Source organism: Eubalaena glacialis, chromosome 7 (assembly GCF_028564815.1).
Source record: "Eubalaena glacialis isolate mEubGla1 chromosome 7, mEubGla1.1.hap2.+ XY, whole genome shotgun sequence".
NCBI classification, from domain to species: Eukaryota; Metazoa; Chordata; class Mammalia; order Artiodactyla; family Balaenidae; genus Eubalaena; species Eubalaena glacialis.
Window position 1 is genome coordinate 90,130,731 of NC_083722.1, and position 19,816 is coordinate 90,150,546.

Here is a 19,816-nt window from a genome sequence, read left to right on the forward strand (position 1 = left end):
CAAGTTAAGCAAAATGAGAAGACAGAGAAACACACAGCAGATGAAGGAGCAAGGTAAAAACCCACCAGACCAAACAAATGAAGAGGAAATAGGTAGTCTACCTGAAAAAGAATTCAGAGTAATGATAGTAAACATGATCCAAAATCTTGGAAATAGAATGGAGAAAATACAAGAAACGTTTAACAAGGAGCTAGAAGAACTAAAGAGCAAACAAACAATGATGAACAACACAATAAATGAAATTTAAAATTCTCTAGAAGGAATCAATAGCAGAATACTGAGGCAGAAGAACGGATAAGTGACCTGGAAGATAAAATAGTGGAAGTAACTACCACAGAGCAGAATAAAGAAAAAAGAATGAAAAGAATTGAGGACAGTCTCAGAGACCTCTGGGACAACATTAAACGCACCAACATTCGAATTATTGGGGTCCCAGAAGAAGAACAGAAAAAGAAAGGGTCTGATAAAATATTTGAAGAGATTATAGTTGAAAATTTCCCTAATATGGGAAAGGAAATAATCAATCAAGTCCAGGAAGCACAGAGAGTCCCAAGGAGAAACACGCCAAGACACATATTAATCAAAATATCAAAAATTAAATACAAAGAAAAAATATTAAAAGCAGCAAGGGAAAAGCAACAAATAACATACAAGGGAATCTCCATAAGGGTAACAGCTGATCTTTCAGCAGAAACTCTGCAAGCCAGAAGGGAGTGGCAGGACATATTTAAAGTGATGAAAGGGAAAAACCTACAACCAAGATTACTCTACCCAACAAGAATCTCATTCCGATTCGACACAGAAATTAAAACCTTTACAGAGAAGCAAAACCTAAGAGAATTCAGCACCACCAAACCAGCTTTACAACAAATGCTAAAGGAACTTCTCTAGGCAGGAAACACAAGAGAAGGAAAAGACCTACAATAACAAACACAAAACAATTAAGAAAATGGTAATAGGAACATATATATCGATAACCACCTTAAACGTAAATGGATTAAATGCTCCAACCAAAAGACACAGACTGGCTGAATGGATACAAAAACAAGACCCGTATATATGCTGTCTACAAGAGACCCACTTCAGACCTAGGGACACACAGAGACTGAAAGTGAAGGGATGGAAAAAAGATATTCCATGCAAATGGAAATCAAAAGAAAGCTGGAGTAGCAATTCTCATATCAGACAAAATAGACTTTAAAATAAAGACTATTACAAGAGACAAAGAAGGACACTACATAATGATCAAGGGATCAATCCAAGAAGAAGATATAACAATTGTAAATATGTATGCACCCAACATACGAGCACCTCAATACATGAGGCAAATGCTAACAGCCATAAAAGGAGAAACTGAGAGTAACACAATCATAGTAGGGGACTTTAACATCCCACTTTCACCAATGGACAGATCATCCAAAATGAAAATAAATAAGAAACACAAGCTTTAAATGACACGTTAAACAACATGGACTTAATTGCTATTTATAGGACATTCCATCCAAAAACAACAGAATACACTTTCTTCTCAAGTGCTCATGGAACATTCTCCAGGATAGATTGTATCTTGGGTCACAAATCAAGCCTTGCTAAATTTAAGAAAATTGAAATCATATCAAGTATCTTTTCTGACCACAACGCTATGAGACTAGATATCAATTACTGGAAAAAACTATAAAAAATACAAATACATGGAGGCTAAACAATACACTACTAAATACCAAGAGATCACTGAAGAAATCAAAGAGGAAATCAAAAAATACCTAGAAACAAATGACAATGTAAACACGACGGCCTAAAACCTATGGGATGCAGCAAAAGCAGTTCTAAGAGGGAAGTTTATAGCAGTACCATCCTACCTCAATAAACAAGAAACATCTCAAATAAACAACCTAAACTTACACTTAAATCAATCAGAGTAAGAACAAAAAAAACTGAAAGTTAGCAGAAGGAAAGAAATCATAAAGAACAGATCAGAAATAAATGAAAAAGAAATGAAGGAAACAATAGCAAAGATCAATAAAACTAAAAGCTGGTTCTTTGAGAAGATAAAACTGATAAACCATTAGCCAGACTCATCAAGAAAAGAAGGGAAAACACTCAAATCAGTAGAATTAGAAAAGAAAAAGGAGAAGTAACAACTGACACTGCAGAAATACAAAGGATCATGAGAGATTCTACAAGCAACTATATGCCAATAAAATGGACAATCTGGAAGAAAGAGACAAATTCTTAGCAAAGCACAACCTTCCAAGACTGAACCAGGAAGAAATAGAAAATATAAACAGACCAATCACAAGCACTGAAATTGAAACTGTGATTAAAAATCTTCCAATAAACAAAAGCACAGGACGAGATGGCTTCACAGGTGAATTCTATCAAACATTTAGAGAAGAGCTAACATCTATCCTTCTCAAACACTTCCAAAAAATAGAAGAGGCAGGAACACTCCCAAACTCATTCTACGAGGCCACCATCACCCTGATACCAAAACCAGAGAAAGATGTCACAAAAGAAGAAAACTACAGGCCAATATCACTAATGAACATAGATGCAAAAATCCTCAACAAAATACTAGCAAACAGAATCCAACAACACATTAAAAGGATCATCCACCATGATCAAGTGGGGTTTATCCCAGGAATGCAAGGATTCTTCAATATAGGCAAATCAATCAATGTGGTACACCATATTAACAAATTGAAGGAGAAAAACCATATCATCATCTCAAAAGATGCAGAAAAAGCTTTCAACAAAATTCAACACCTGTTTATGATAAAAACCCTCCAGAAAGTAGGCATAGAGGGAACTTACCTCAACATAATAAAGGTGATATATGACAAACCCACAGCAAACATAGTTCTCAGTGGTGAAAAACTGAAAGCATTTCCATGAAGATCAGGAACAAGACAAGGTTGCCCACTCTCACAACTATTATTCAACATAGTTTTGGAAGTTTTAGCCACAGCAATCAGAGAAGAAAAAGAAATAAAAGGAAGCCAAATTGGAAAAGAAGAAATAAAACTGTCACTGTTTGTAGATGTCATGATACTATACACAGAGAATCCTAAAGATGCTACCAGAAAACTACTAGAGCTAATCAATGAATTTGGTAAAGCAGCAGGACACAAAATTAATGCACAGAAATCTCTAGCATTCCTATATACTAATGATGAAAAATCTGAAAGAGAAATTAAGGAAACACTCTCATTTACCATTGCAACAAAAGAATAAAATACCTAGGAATAAACCTACCTAAGGAGACAAAAGACCTGTATGCAGAAAACTATAAGACACTGATGAAAGAAATTAAAGATACTACAAACAGATAGAGAGATACACCATGTTCTTGGATTGGAAGAATCAACATTGTGAAAATGACTATACTACCCAAAGAAATCTACAGATTCAATGCAATCCCTATCGAACTACCAATGGCACTTTTCACAGAACCAGAACAAAAAATTTCACACTTTCTATGGAAACACGAAAGACCCCAAATAGCCAAGGCAATCTTGAGAAAGAAAAAAGGAGCTGGAGGAATCAGGCTCCCGGACTTCAGACTATATTACAAAGCTACAGTAATCAAGACAGTATGGTACTGGCACAAAAACAGAAATACAGATCAATGGAACAGGATAGAAAGCCCAGACATAAACCTATGCACTTATTTTTGATAAAGAAGGCAAGAATATACCATGGAGAAGAGACAGCCTCTTCAATCAGTGGTGCTGGGAAAACTGGACAGCTACATGTAAAAGAATGAAATTAGAACACTCCCTAACACCATACACAAAAATAAACTCAAAATGGATTAAAGACCTAAGTGTAAGGCCAGACACTATCAAACTCTTAGAGGAAAACATAGGCAGAACACTCTATGACATAAATCACAGCAAGATCCTTTTTGACACGGCTCCTAGAGAAATGGAAATAAAAACACAAATAAACAAATGGGATCTAATGAAACTTAAAAGCTTTTGCACAGCAAAGGAAACCATAAACAAGACCAAAAGACAACCCTCAGAATGGGAGAAAATATTTGCAAATGAAGCAACGGACAAAGGATTAATCTCCAAGATTTACAAGCAGCTCATGCAGCTCAATAACAAAAAAACAAACAACCCAATCCAAAAATGGGCAGAAGACCTAAATAGACATTTCTCCAAAGAAGATATACAGATTGCCAACAGACACATGAAAGAATGCTCAACATCATTAATCATTAGAGAAATGCAAATCAAAACTACAATGAGGTATCATCTCACACCGGTCAGAATGGCCATCATCAAAAAATCTAGAAACAATAAATGCTGGAGAGGGTGTGGAGAAAAGGGAACACTCTTGCACTGTTGGTGGGAATGTAAATTGATACAGCCACTATGGAGAACAGTATGGAGGTTCCTTAAAAAACTAAAAATAGAACTACCATACGACCCAGCAATCCCACTACTGGGCATATACCCTGAGAAAACCATAATTCAGAAAGAGTCATGTACCAAAATATTCATTGCAGCTCTGTTTACAATAGCCAGGACATGGAAGCAACCTAGGTGTCCATCATCGGATGAATGGATAAAGAAGATGTGGCACATATATACAATGGAATATTACTCAGCCATAAAAAGAAATGAAATGGAGGTATTTGTAATGAGGTGGATGGAGTTAGAGTCTGTCATACAGAGTGAAGTAAGTCAGAAAGAGAAAAAGAAATACAGTATGCTAACACATATATATGGAATCTAAGGAAAAAAAAAAAGGTCATGAAGAACCTAGTGGCAAGACGGGAATAAAGACACAGACCTACTAGAGAATGGACTTGAGGATATGGGGAGGGGGAGGGGTGAGATGTGACAGGGTGAGAGAGTGTCATGGACATATATACACTACCAAATGTAAAATAGATAGCTAGTGGGAAGCAGCCGCATAGCACAGGGAGATCAGCTCGGTGCTTTGTGACCACCCAGAGGGGTGGGATAGGGAGTGTGGGAGGGAGGGAGATGCAAGAGGGAAGAGATATGGGAACATATGTATATGTATAACTGATTCACTTTGTTATAAAGCAGAAAGTAACACACCATTGTAAAGCAATTATACTTCAATAAAGATGTTTTTAAAAAAAAAAAAAAACTACCATGAGGTATCACCTCACACTGGTCAGAATGGCCATCATCAAATAGTCTACAAACAATAAATGCTGGAGAGGGTGTGGTTAAAAGGGAACCCTCTTGCACTGTTGGTGGGAATGTACATTGATACAGCCACTATGGAGAACAGTATGGAGGTGCCTTAAAAAACTAAAAATAGAACTACCATATGACCCAGCAATCCCACTACTGGGCATATACCCTGAGAAAACCGTAATTCAAAAAGAGTCAAGTACCACAATGTTCGTTGCAGATCTATTTACAATAGCCAGGATATGGAAGCAACCTCAGTGTCCATCAACAGATGAATGGATAAAGAAGATGTGGCACATGTATACAACGGAATATTACTCAGCCATAAAAAGAAACGAAATTGAGTTATTTGTAGTGAGGTGGATGGATCTAGAGTCTGTCATACAGAGTGAAATAAGTCAAGAAGAGAAAAACAAATACCGTATGCTAACACATATATATGGAATCTATAAAAAAAAAAGAAAAAAATGGTTCTGAAGAACCTAGGGGCAGGACAGGAATAAAGACGCAGACGTACAGAATGGACTTGAGGACACGGGAGGGGGAAGGGTAAGCTGGGACAAAGTGAGAGAGTGGCATGGACATATATGCACTACCAAATGTAAAACAGATAGCTAGTGGGAAGCAGCCGCATAGCACAGGGAGATCATCTCGGTGCTTTTTGACCACCTAGAGGGGTGGGATAGGGAGGGTGGGAGGGAGACGCAAGAGGGAGGGGATTTGGGGATATATGTATATGTATTAGTTGATTCACTTTGTTATACAGCAGAAACTAACACACAATTGTAAAGCAATTATACTCCAATAAAGATGTTAAAAATTAATAAATAAAAATTTTAAAAAATTCAAAAAAAAAGTTCTTTGAAATAGTTTCGGATTCTACGTTAAAACTTATCTGTAATAAAGACACTGTTACAGGTTTTAGTGTAGTATCAAAGAATAATATTCAGAATTGTATGAAATGATTATTAAAAACTGCTCTGTTTTCCAGATACATAGCTCTATGAGGCCAGATTTTCTTCATATACTTCCACCAAAACAGCATATTGCAACAGATCTCTTGCAGAAGCAAATATTAAGCTAGATATTAAAGGGATTTGCAAAGCCATAAAACAGTGCTGCTATTCTTACTAAAATTTTAAAAAGATGTATTTACTTTTTCATAAATTATATAGTATATGTATCTACATATAAAATATATAATACAAAAATTAAAAGTTTATTATTTAAAAAATGAGTACTTAAAAAGTTCCAAATAGTTATTCCTCTTACCAAATTAATTTATTAATCAGTTAAATAAATTAATAAATATCAACAGATATAACCCAAAATAAACAAGAGATCTTTGGGGTTCTCCAGTTTAACAAGTAGGGAGTCCTCAGACCAAAAAGCTTGAGAACCCTTGGTGTCTCATGATGAAAAATTCTTGGAGCAGCATTTCTCAGAGTGTTTTTCCCAGAACACTAATCTCATGATATGATTCATAATAAAAGGGCTCCACCCTGGAATATGTTTGGAAAATTTGGAGACTCATAACATGTGCCATTCTTGGAGAGCTGCAATGCAGGGTAAAAGCTCAGAGAAGTACTGCATTTGCTTCATCTTATGTAATCCAGTGTTTCCTTATGTTGTCTCAGGAAGTTTGTGAATGCAGAACATGCTGGTCACCTGATCCTGAAGAAGGGGGGTACTGGCACTATGGAAATCTACAGTAACTTACCTTCAAGCCGGACCACCAGCGGCACCTTGAGTTCCAGCTCCCGGCAGGCTTTGGTGATCCCATTGGCAATGATGGCACAGTTGACGATTCCGCCAAAAATATTGACTAGGATGGCTTCAACCTGAAATAAAAAATAGGGAGGTGCCCATCAAAATGCTGACAGTCAACATTCCCCCAAATAACTGGCTAAACAACAGAGACAATTAAAATAATAATCTTTTTTAAAAAACACAGAATATAAACTATAAAACAAGACCCAGAAAATGCTGAAGTTAAAGTTTAGTATTTAATTAATAAATATTAATATATAACATTACCATATTAACCCAGATTATCCTATCAATCACTTCTCTGAATTCAAAATGAATTCAGTCACCACTCACTTCTTATACACTGTCTTCTGCTGTGTCTTATATTGGGCTGGCCAGAAAGTTCGTTTGGGTTTTTCTGTAAGATGTAACATATGTTAAGATGTAATGGATGTTATTTATGAATAGTGCCATTTAAAATTTCATGTAGTTACATCTTTTCCCTCCATGGTTTATACTTGAATTTTTACCTGTCCTGGTACCTCATAAAATATTTCAAAACTAGTAACATTAATTATTTGTTGTTTTGTATTATTAGGTAAAAATTCCAATTTTTCTATGCTTCCTTAATACCTCTTTGATATGCTAGAGGTATATTCTCAAAAGTCAGAGATAGCTTAATTATCTTAGATAATGACCTTTTTGATTAAAAAAAAAGACCCCCAATATAAAAAGATACAAGCTCACACTACAAGGATATACAAAAAGCCAAGCCACTGACTAGAATTTTTCAGAAATGTAAATTTAAACCCATCATGTTAACCTGCTTGTACATATTCCATACTCAAAGGCGTGTGGGCCAAAAAAATTGTACTTGCCCTGACTTGATAAATAGGTATAAGAAAATCCTGTATAATTAACATGAAGAATGAGATAATGAAGAGAATTCATTACCTAGATTAATTGATAACACCCACAGATAATGCCTATTCATCAAGCTGGAGGCATCAAAATTCCAACAATGGAGTCACAATTAAATTATGCTACACTAATTGCAAAGCATATATGTGTGTGCTGCATGCCATTTTTAAATCCCATTATTTCAATATGCTAAATTAACTACACAAAACATACGCGAAAAGGATACCTTACATTTGTTCAGCACTTAACTCTTTAAAAAGTGCCATTACATGAACCCTCATTTTTAATTTTGATCCCTGCATTACAGTACAGTACGTACAGTGAGGGTTAGCCCTCTATAGCTGATAAAGCCATTCAGAAAATTCACATGATGTGTCCCAGTGTTACACAGCTAACAAGTAGCAGTGGTAAGGCTCAAAGTCAGCCTCTAGATTGCCTACTGATTCTTCATTCATGCCAGCTGCTAGAGCTGGAATCTTGGGCAAGGGCCATACCCTGTCTCGAACATGGTTTCCCCACCTATAAAATGGGAATAATAGTATCTAGTCCATAAAGTTGTTGAAAGGCCTAAATAAGACGTGTGAGATGCTTACTACATGCCTGTAAGGTACCTAATGGATATTTACACATGCATTTATTTCAACAAGCAATGGTGAAAGTGGACAGGTTACCTAGACAGCAAGTATAAGAAGAAAACCTTTCAGAAGACTGCAGCTATGTTGAATTTGAATATAACAGAAACACAAATTTATTGAAGTTCAGTAAAAACATAATGTTTTAAGAATAAAATAAATGAGCAATATTTTCCAAACCAATTAGACAGTGGAGCTACTTCCAAAAAAGAAATCTCCCGTTACCATTCACAGCAGGCTGACTGGTAAGCAGAAGCTTGCTTTCTAATGATGGCTACTAAATGCTGTTAGTATTGAGGCCTGGTACAGCGGTAGTTTTCAAATAGCTGTGGGATGGAGAGGAGCTTGCCAGAACAATGGAAGACAAAAACCACTCAAGAGCAATAATGACTCCACAGGGTCCAAGAGAGAAACTCAGAAAGAGCTGAGGCTCATTCAGTTTTTGTAGAAGAACTAAGCTTTCTAGTAAAGTACATAGTGGCTCCTCTATACCTCTGCCATGGTGCAACCTGCACATTCCTTAGGGATGAGTTCAGATGTCAACAACTTCTCAGTGAAGTTTTTCTGTGTCATCAAGTTAGGGTGAATTATTCTATTTAATCCATCTAAAACAGTATGATTGTTCTATAGAGTAGGCATACCACACACAGCAAGCATATGTGAAGTCATCCACAGAGGCAGGAGTGAGGCACAAGAGGCAGGAAGATGCCCCTGGCCCTGTGATCCAATGCTTCTCAGTAGATGTATACCCTGGAGCAAGTGTCAGATATGAGCTGTGATTCTGGTATTGCCTCGTTTAGTATCAGTTCCCATGAGTCTTTCATGTCAGTATCTCATTGTGTTTAATGAGCATCTGACAAATACAGATACTCTTCATACAACAACGTGAACCTAAAAGTGAGCCAACCACTTCAACTGGTACTGAACCCAAGGAAAAGCCCTCTTTTCCAATGGTGGATGAATAGGTGGCTTTGTTAGGTGTGCTGAAAAAAGGACAACTGTTCTCCAATGTAGTATATTCACCTCTCACCCTGTATCCCCATGCCCAAGATACAACACCCTGGGTGCGTCACCTTTGTGCTCCTCTACAACATGAGTTTTTTTATAAGCAGCTAGCACAATCCATGACATAGTGTAATCACCTAATAAATAATGGTTTCAAGAGTGAATGAATTAAATTAATTTCAATAGACACTTAATGGCCATCTCCCAAACCAGGCACAGAGTTAAGTGCTTGGGATATGGAGATGAATAAGATGTCATCACTGCCCTCAAAGAGTTCAAAGACTAGTTCGAGGCAGACCAGCAAACTGGCAATTACAATCCTGGCTCCTTAGTCTCACGGAGCTAAGACCAGGGCACCACCAGTGGTACAGACTGCTGTAGCGAGAGGGGCCTTTTGGAAGAAGTGATGTTCCAGGTGACAAAGAGAAAGAGCGAGCAGGAACTTAGGTAAAAGAGGGCAGCCAGGATGAAGGCAGAGCTGTCACCCAACTTAGTTCATTCAGGACCTACAGGCTGAATGGGGAAGTAACCTGAGAAAATCCAGGTGAGGTAAAGAGTGGCAGGCACTAGAGGCCAGGGATGGGAACTTGGTTCTTTTGGCTTATTCCTTCCTTTCCCAGAGCTGGGTGAAGACAAGCTTTGAAAACCTCCCTCAGGGATAGAGGGGGAGTGATGGGAAAGGGAGACAGGGACAGAGAGAAGAGTGAATGCATAAGCAAACATGAGATGAGAAATATAGAGCAACCATGTGAGAGCATGAGAGAGAGTGAGAAAGACCAGCAGTGAGAGAGGCAGCATGAGAGAATGTGACAGAGAGAGAGAGAGAGAGAGGAGAAAAAGAGTTTGAGTGATACTAACAAAGAAGTTAGAATTTTTACAAGAGCAGCAAGACACAGAAGTACACACGCTGTGTAGCTCAGGGACATGGGATCATTTAGGACATGTGGCGTATCACGGAGCACCAAGAGGAAATCACCACCAGGAGTGATGGGAAGACCCCACACCACCAGAAACAATGCCATTCTCTCCTCCTGCAAAGTAATTTGCTGCAGTCACGCTCTTTAATGGAAATCTGATTTAAGGTTTCACTCTGGCCCAATAATTAACTACTGTAATCTGCAATCTCAAACTGAGAATGAAATTAAGACAGTTTGAAAATGAAAGCCTTGTGACATCATTATTATTACTTGGCATTTATAAAGCATGTCAAATTTTCAATGTGTGCCTCACGTGTTCATTTATTATTACAACCCCTAATTGCTGCTCCATGACAATACCAATAGAAACTTTTTAATAGTCTTTTTTTTCCCCCCTGGCAAAGGGCATGTTTTTAAAAAGTCAGTGCTAGGTCTATTTACGAATCCGAAACTCTCCCACAAGATTCCTAGGCGCTTTCAGGAGCAGGCTTTTCTACATTCTCGGCTGAGGATTACAAGGGTTGCTATTCACTGTTACACAAAAGGAAAGATCATCTAGCAAGGCAGTTATGGTGCCAGATCCACTGCACATGTCCCTGGACCCCAGACAGCTACTCCCAAGGAGGGGTCTGTGGTGGTAGCTGTTGGCAGCTGTGCTGGTGGTCGGGCAGTCCAAATGCAGGTTTTTCAAATGTCTGCATGTATTTGGCTTTGCAAAATACACTCTGGCTGCAGATGTCAGTCCACAATTAAAAGTAAAGAATGAACTTCCAAAGAAGAAAAGCTACAGCCTTTGGTATTTATCAAGCTCCTCTCAACCCTAAATGAACAAACAAAAATCCCAACTAAAACCTTTTTTGGGGAACGTAATCCTTTTCAGAATCTAATGAACGTTAGGGAAGCTCAGTCAGATAAGTTCACACACACAATTTTGGGACATAATTTTAGGTAAGTCCTCTGACTAAGCTGCTTCTTTAGAATTTGGCCTCAAAGGCAGATAATGGCAAAGGGTAACTTACAGCATATAGAGATAGCACAGGGGAATTGTGAACTCTTTGCAACTATTTACAAAATTTTGTTAGAATGTGCACTTTCCCCAGAAAAGTGTTCATAATCTGTAAGAATTGAAAGATTAACAATAATCACAAATACAACAATAGCTAATGTTTACTAGGTATCTATCAGGTGGTTGGCAGTATTCTTTTTTACATATATTAACACATTTAACACATAAGTAGTATACGAGATGGATATAATTTTTATCCCCATTTTACAGATAAGAAAACTGAGAGTACCAAAGATCTGGAGAATCACTGGGGCTACAGTTTTACCATCAAATATCTTCTGGAGCCAGCAAACCTATTGAGGTCCCACAATACGTACTTTGCTTAGTATTTTCTCATTCATTACCAGAGCGGATTCTGCCGTAAACTTGTGAGGTAGGTAACACCTATCCCATTTTACAGATGAGAAAAGTGAGGCTCAGAGAGGTAAAAATGACTTGTACCAAATTATGCAGCTAGTATGTCATCAGAATCAAAACTTTAGTTTTTTTTTTTTTTTTTTCTTTTTTCTCTTTAAGGTTATCCTGACTCCTTTTAATGACAGGCAAATATTGACAGATTGCTGAAGGAAACAATATATTCTTGAAAGCCTACTCTGTGCTAGGCACTCTTTTAACCATTGAGTGTGGTCCAGTAGCTAGGCTGACAAGAAAGATTTTTCTAAAACAGACCAAAAAATGTTCTGTATCCATATCTGAAATCGTAAACCGTGATATCGGTTATGAAGGGGAGGGAGACTTTGGGTATTTTGAGATCATAGGACAGGACTCATGTTACACTGGGTGGTCAGGGAGGGCCTCGTGTAGGCAGCGACATTTAGCATAGGATCTGAAGGACAGTCTGGAAGAGGCCAGGTAGAGTATGAGAGGAATGAAGAGTAAGTACTTTGAGACAAGAGAACACCATGGGCAAAGGTCAAGGGGGCAGAAGAGAACTTGGTGCCTTTGAGAAACTGAACTGAACCTGGAGGAGTAACAGGAGGCTGGGGCTTGCAAAGTGAAGTGGTGGGAAATGAGATGGACCACAGCAGCAGGAACCAAATCAGTCTTACAGAGCAAACGCCATGAGTAGGGGATTGAAAAGCCTTTGATTTCTAGACACCTATAAAGACTTCAGGGCAGCTGGCAAGGAAACTATCATTTATTCAGCATCATCCGCAGTACACTCACATTAAGTTTATAAGATAGGTTTTATAACCTCTATTTCATGGATAGACTGACGCTCTGAGAGTTCAGGGTTTCTTAGCTATTAAGGAGTCATAGTTTCAACCAGGGTTTGTTTTACCATACCACACGCAGGGCTGTCTGGAACAGCTGGGTGATCGTAGGGGCGCTGCTGACATACATGAGGGGTTAGCAAACTTGTTCTATTAAGGGCTAGTCGGCTTTGAGGGCCAGTCTCTGTTCCAGCTACTCAACTCTGCTGTTGCAACATTAAAGCGGTCACAGACAATATGTAAATGAATAAGCAGACTGTGTTTCAATAAAACTTTATTCACATGAACAAGTGGGAGGCCAGATTTGGCCCGTGGGCCATAGTTTGCCACACCCTGACACCGACACAATTTGACTGATGTCTATCCTCAAATTCAGTGCAACCATCACTCCTCCTTTGCATCATCTGATATTTCTTTGATAGTGGGTTTTCAGATCTTAAGTTCTCTTCCTTTGTTGGACCATTTTCTCGCTCTCACCAACAGCATTAATGTACCTAGCCTGTAGCGATGGCTGATTAAATAAATGTGTCCATTCCAACATTAATATCATTCCTTTGGAACAAACCTGTACCTTTAACAAGTTCATAAAATGACTTGAATGCCTTTGCTTTCTTCTTTTTCTCTCCCTGACACTGGCTGGAAACGAACAAATAGAAAGACTTAGCAATAAGCCTGCCATTTTGCAACGATTATTGCAAATAGTTAAGTACTATACTGCATTTAAAACACACTGTAGTGTATACATTAATCATAGTAAGTGCAACTATTGGGTTTTGTCTGCTTCTTCCAGTTCAGGTTGCTAATTTAGTCCCAGTGCAGTAGGCACTGCTGATAAAAATCAAGCAAGCATGTTTACATTAGGCAAGATAAGGACTTTCTTTTAATCACAAGTTATTTTAATTCTGAAAGTTGTTGCTCTTATTTAAGCATCTGTTTTTGTGGAACAGTTTTTCTCTTTTTTGCTGTTGTTTTTATTTTCCTGCTGAATTCTAATCATGTCTTCTAATCCATTGGTGGCCAACGAAGGAAAATAAATGGTGAAGGAAATTAGATGCAGCTTGGATAATTGATGTTTGTATGCCTGGCTTTAATAAAAACACTCTGCTAAATTAGAGGGGAGTCTAAATGGATTCAGTCAATAAGGAAGTGATTCAGGTGAGGCATTCAATCTTGGGATTTGCTGTAATCTTACAAATAAGCCGACAGATCAGTCCACTTGGGACCAGATTTGCCTTTTGCTAAAATCTGAGTGAGCTTCTACAGCTTGCTTTTCTACTTTCAGTTTATTCTTGAAGTTTGAAATTATTTTCTTTTGTATGAAGTCAAGCCCTAGGATCCTTGGGTTAAAGCAAATGATGTCCAGATTTACAAATGACATGAGAACAACAGTATTTCTTGAAAAACACCTGCCCACTCTGCCCTTCTGGTTTCTTCCAAGGAAGAAATACTTTTAGTGAGTAAACAATCCAACCTGAAAAGCTCAGAATTTAAAGGAAATATCTTAAACATCACTCTTAATCCCAAACAACATTTCAGCATTTTTAATTAATCAAGATAAACACCCAACCATTTTATTCCAACTTTGGAATATCTATCTGTTATCCCCAAACTGATAGCATGGAAATGACATCTGACGGATGAGCAATATTTGGTTGGAGAGCCAAGTTTCCATTAAGCTTGACCTCTGAGACCACCCAGGGTGAAACAAGGAAAATGTGTCTAAATCATCCTTGTTCTATTTACTTATTCCTGAATTCTTCACCATACGTGTATCCTGCAATCTTCTCCTCACTAGAATAAGTAAAATGGTATGGAGGATTAGCATTTATTGCATGTTAATTTTCCTAGGTGCTAAGAGTGATGAACTACAACCTTCCCTGGCAAGTAAGCTGAGACTCAAGGAGCTTAAATAAGTTGTCCAAGGGCACATAGATATTAAGCAGTGGAGTGACGATTTGGACCAAGTCAGTCTTACTTCAAAGTCCATGGTCTTTCCACTCCCTCTGACTGTCTTTCAGTCACTTCTATGACTAATCAAGAGCCCCAGTTCTATTTTGGTTTTATTTCCAAGCTTCAAGGGCACAGTCTTGAGTTCTACATTCTGGTGTCCAACTATTTCTTGTTTTCAAATCTCACTGCTCAATTAAAATGGACCAGAGGTAAGATATCTTTTATAGTTTTGTGGACCAATGGTTTTGGTTCTTTACAACCCAAAATGTTCCCTGTTTACTGATAAAAGAGTTGTCCAGAGTTTGTGGTTTGCAATCCCTACTTAGATAGGACTATGGAGGGGTCATGATGTTATAAGAGTGAGTCCAAAATGCAGAGTCCCTCCTGAACTGGGACAGATGTCCTTACAAGACCCCTCTCTGCAGACTGGTAAGCCCCCCTTTTCCCCTTTCTGATGCGTTGAAATTTATCCCTTTGCCAAAGCTATTATTTCTATTTTTATGATCAGGAAAATTCTAATGGAGAATTATGCCATTAGAGACATCACTGTTGATACAGATTTTAAATATCAGACCATGGAATGGCCAGTGGGAGGTATGGTAACTCTGTGTGAGTGGCTATTCAATAAGCCTGAATAAGCTTATTCAATATAAGCCTGAATAAGTTATTCAGGCTTATATAGTGCTTCATGAAAAAAATAATCTGGTCAAATAGTATGGATTCTAGCTTATGAGAGCTTTAGCAGAGTATCTGTGTTCTAACTTAGAATACCCAACTTTAGTCATTTTTTGCAGAAGAGTCAAAGGGTGGAAAATTTGATCCCCAGAGAACTGTCAAGAAAACTGTTCAGGAGCTGGTATATTGGGTGGTTAGGTGACACAGGAATCTAGGGTCCTTCTCCCCAAAGATGCCAATCATTGCACTATTTAGGTTATATTTACAAGTATCTGCAAAACTGGAAGGCTTTTATGATCAAGAACAGCAACCGTGAATGCCTCGGCCAGTCAAAGTGTGGGACACAAATGCTTCCCCAGTTGTCAGTAAACATGGTGGTGGTGGTTAAAGTCAACTATTAACAGGATTTTCAGGAGAAGGTAAAATCTAAAGATGGAAATACTGGTTGGCATTAAAAGCAGGTACAGGAGACAAGAAATTAAAAGGACTGAAGAACACAGAGATTCAAGGGAACCACACAGACATGTTTTTTATCTTTTTACAGAGACATTTTCCAAATCCTTTTGAACTGAGAATCAGAACCATTGCCAGGATTACAAAAACCACTTGAGCATTTAGAATGGCAAATGCAAGGTTCTTTTTGAGTGCCCTGTGTTTAAAATAGCTCTTGCAAAAACTACTATGATGTGTAATTTGGCCACAGAGCCATTTGAAGCTAAAAGAAAAAACAGAGCAAGGGGATTTTGGTTCTACGCTTTCACTGGAAGCCTCAAAAGACTTAAGTAAAGAGAGAGACAGAGACAGCGAGAGACAGAGACAGAGAGAGAGCTCACTTAAGAAATGAGCTATTAAAATTGACTGTTAAGAAATATTTTGGTTACAAAACTGCCTTCCCAGCTTAACAGATAATTGTTTTCAAGGCAGGACACTCATTGCTCATAATGCAATATCTATATTTTATTTGTAATGGAAGCTACATTGGTGCAGATTAAGAATATTTATTGGCACATTCTTTCTGAGCAGTATTTTGTCCAATCATCTCAGACTTATGTCATCTTGATGAATGTGAATATGTATACTCCATCATCATTAGTTGGAGAGTTAATACAGAGAACACCCATAAAATTGGCAACTTGGTGAAGAACCCATTTATTAATCTATAAACAGGATGTCTATCTGTCTACTGTTGTAACATAATAATCTCCACAGGGTAACTGTTCCTACAGAAGAGGAAAAAAATGTTTCTATGGGTGATTTTTTTGCCTTTATACATGACTGACATCAATTAAAGAAAAAAATTAGCTAGGCAGACAGAGCCAAAACTTAGGACCACACAGATTCACACTTCACACCACAGAGAAATGAACATAAATTTAGTTAATTGCAAAACCCACTGTTTCTGTAAATAACAAGTCTATGTAAGATGAAGGTGGCATATGATGATTCTGTGATGCCCCCATACATCTGTTCAAATCTATCTGATCGTTTAGTTTTCTGGAAAAATGAGGGGTTGACAAAGAGTCTTATCAAAACCCCTAATGGAAAAATATGTGACTGGGAAAAGTAAAAATATAAGCTTCCAGCTAAGATCTCAATAAATTATAAGCTATTTATTATACACTAAAATTTATGTTAAAATTCTTTTAAGTAAAATAATTTTTAAAACACATACATATGTTTCTTTTCATAACAGATCTCATCAGTATATATGGGAAAATCAGTTTACTGCCATATTTCTTGGTAAGAACAAGCTTCCAATTTATTTCCTGAAGTCCCACCCTTTATTCATCCCAGTAAAATGACCTCCAACCCCAAACCTTACACCCAGAATCTTAAATTCCAAAACTGTCATTGAAGGTAATATTCTTTAGCATCAAAATTTTAAATTCAGGTGAATTAATTCAGGCAAAACACATAAACCAACAAAAACTCCAAAAAAGGTACCATTTAAAATATCTGAAATTATTAAAAATCAATATCCCATTTGAATTAGGGCTCTTCTGAAATGTCCGGGCAGGATCAGGAGGAGAGGAAAATCTACAGAATTCATTCTACATCTACTAGCAGCATCAGATGTCACTGTCACCAAAAAACAGCTTTGCTGTAGACAATATTTTAAAATTACTGATATCACTGTCTGACCTCACTGTAATCTGTTGTGTGGAAGTTTGATATATTTACTTATCTGTTCAGCAAATGTCTGAATACCATGTCTGGAGCCAATTAAAAACTACATTGGCAAAGCACTCCCACAGCCTGATAGGAATGAAATTTAACCAAACTCTTTGTACCTCAGTGTCTAAATCATTGATTATCTCCCACCCCTGGTTAACCTTTTGCAGACCTCAGTGGAGTTCTCAAGTTGTTAAACTCCCTTTACAAAAGGATTCAGAACACTCTACCTCCTGAGGCACACACTCAACAGACAATCAAAGGATGTCCTTTGGGACCTATCTGTGCTGTAAATCTGCATTCCCACCCTGCTCCTCTGGGTCCCGGAAGGCTGACTCCAGGGGCTGCATCAATGGGCTCCTTTCCCCGGCGGGCATCCGGGAAGCCTTGGCAAGAGGAGAGGGAAGTTGGGGTGTTTCTATTCCTCCAGGTCCCTCCCAGCAAGGTCGTCTTGAGTGGCTGTGTCCCTCCACAAAAGGTGGAGAAAGTCTTCATTTCAGACTTGCCCCAGGCTCTTGTACTTTCTCTTATGGTTTGCATACCCGCTACCCACCCCCTCTCGTTATCAATCTCTTTGTAAATAAACTTGCCTCCATATACTGAGTTGAGTGAGCCATAATTTCCTAGCAAGACTGATAACAACATCCTATTTTGACCAACTCAGCTTCAATTTGAGAAAATCCGTTCTTTGGAGGCTGAAACAGATTCTAGAACTGGAAGCTTAATTTTAGTTTAGTTTTCCTCTCTCTACAACATATCCATGGACATGAATTAAACAATAAAATAAATGGAAAAAATCTGAACACTCAGTTTAAGCCATTTAATGAATATTTTCAAACACTTTCTCTTGTTCTTTCTGGGAGATGGCTAGCACCTACAAATCAGAAATTACTGCTCATTAACTGTCTGAATCTACACCCAAGGTAAAGGCCGGAAAAGGAAAATAAGCCATAAACCTTTAGTATCTTGGGTTCTGTCCATTATAAATGACAAATGATAGCTTGTCAGGTGAAAATGAGTCTCAGCACTGAAATGACTTCATTTGGCTTATTAGCTGCAAACGAAAACTAAGGAAGGCCCGTCTAGAAGGTGACTTGCAATTCTTATTTTCAGCATAATGAAAGACAGGCTCAGTAAGTCCGAATCCCCATGCGGCCTCCCAGTCTGTCTAAAGGAACACAAGTAACAGGGAGACAAACCTGAAAAGATGGTTAATAAGTAAAAATGTAGGTCTGCAGCCTTGGACAAAAGATGATGTTTAACTTCCATGAAACTCCAATGACCCAGCTGCAAGTAGTGGCCTCACATTTATCTCAAAAGTCACACTATTCTGTTTTATCAAGTTAATAAACTGTGTCACTGAGCCATTAATGGTCAACAATAAAATACACCCCAAAGGAGTAGGTGTAGGATGGCTTTACAAACAAGAAAAAATGTAGGGAAGGGAAAAAGAAGCTCTCAAATCACATAAGATCCACATAGCTTTTCAGGAAGTGAACAGCACCTGGTAAGGCCAGACATGCACACACACTACCTGAATCCACATAGTTTAGATAAGCATTTGCTTTCTGATATGTTAGAGTTTCTTCCTCTCTACCCTACATCTGCAACTGCTCTTTATTCTCTGAAACATCTGGACAAAAATCCCTTTGTTTGTGGAAGCCCACTTCATCCATCTCACACAGTCCCTCAGCATGAGTTTATTTCTTGAATGTGTACTTTCCTATGTGCTAGATCCAAAGGGTAGTCTTGAATCTATTTAATGACTGTTCATGTTGTACCGAAGGGGAATCTCCTTGATTGACAGACACATTTTTATAAATGCCTTGAAGTGCCTCTTTTTACATTTCTTCTTATTTTTAAGATTATTCTGAAAAAAATCATGTCCAAGTTTTCAGTCCAGAAACCCTGGGATAGTCTTCTAAGTTGCTCCAGACTTGTTAAGGTCATCTCCCATTTCTTGTGTGCCCCCAGTAAGCTGACACTTCTGCCTCACAGTGTGATGTGTAAGGTTTCCTTTCACACCGTGTCATCTAGCTTCACTCCAAAGTTCTTATCAGCTGGGAGGATCGTAATTTCTGCCCAGGCAGGTGTGAGAACAGGAATTCCAGCCCAGTTTTATGCTGTAGTTCCAAATGGCTGTCTTTATAGATGCACAAGGTACATAAAGTTTAATCAATTTCATGATGAAATCTACTTCAAACCTCTGACAATTCTGATTGTGCTGCTTAATACAGATTCTCAAAAATCATTAAAATATATGGTATAGTGTTACAATAAGTGAGTTATGGCAAGAGCAATATGAAACATAATTGTGACAGGTAACCACTAGAGG

At 38.0% G+C, this 19,816-nt stretch overlaps 1 protein-coding gene across 1 annotated transcript in view; it reads right to left on the reverse strand.

The window, feature by feature from the left end:
• Nucleotides 1-19,816, reverse strand: part of SUCLG2 (succinate-CoA ligase GDP-forming subunit beta) — a 258,167-nt gene that overhangs the window by 19,901 nt on the left and 218,450 nt on the right. The window contains exon 10 of the mRNA XM_061195513.1: nt 6,901-7,021. Within this exon, the coding sequence (XP_061051496.1) occupies nt 6,901-7,021 (121 nt within the window). The remainder of the gene's footprint in view (nt 1-6,900; nt 7,022-19,816) is intronic.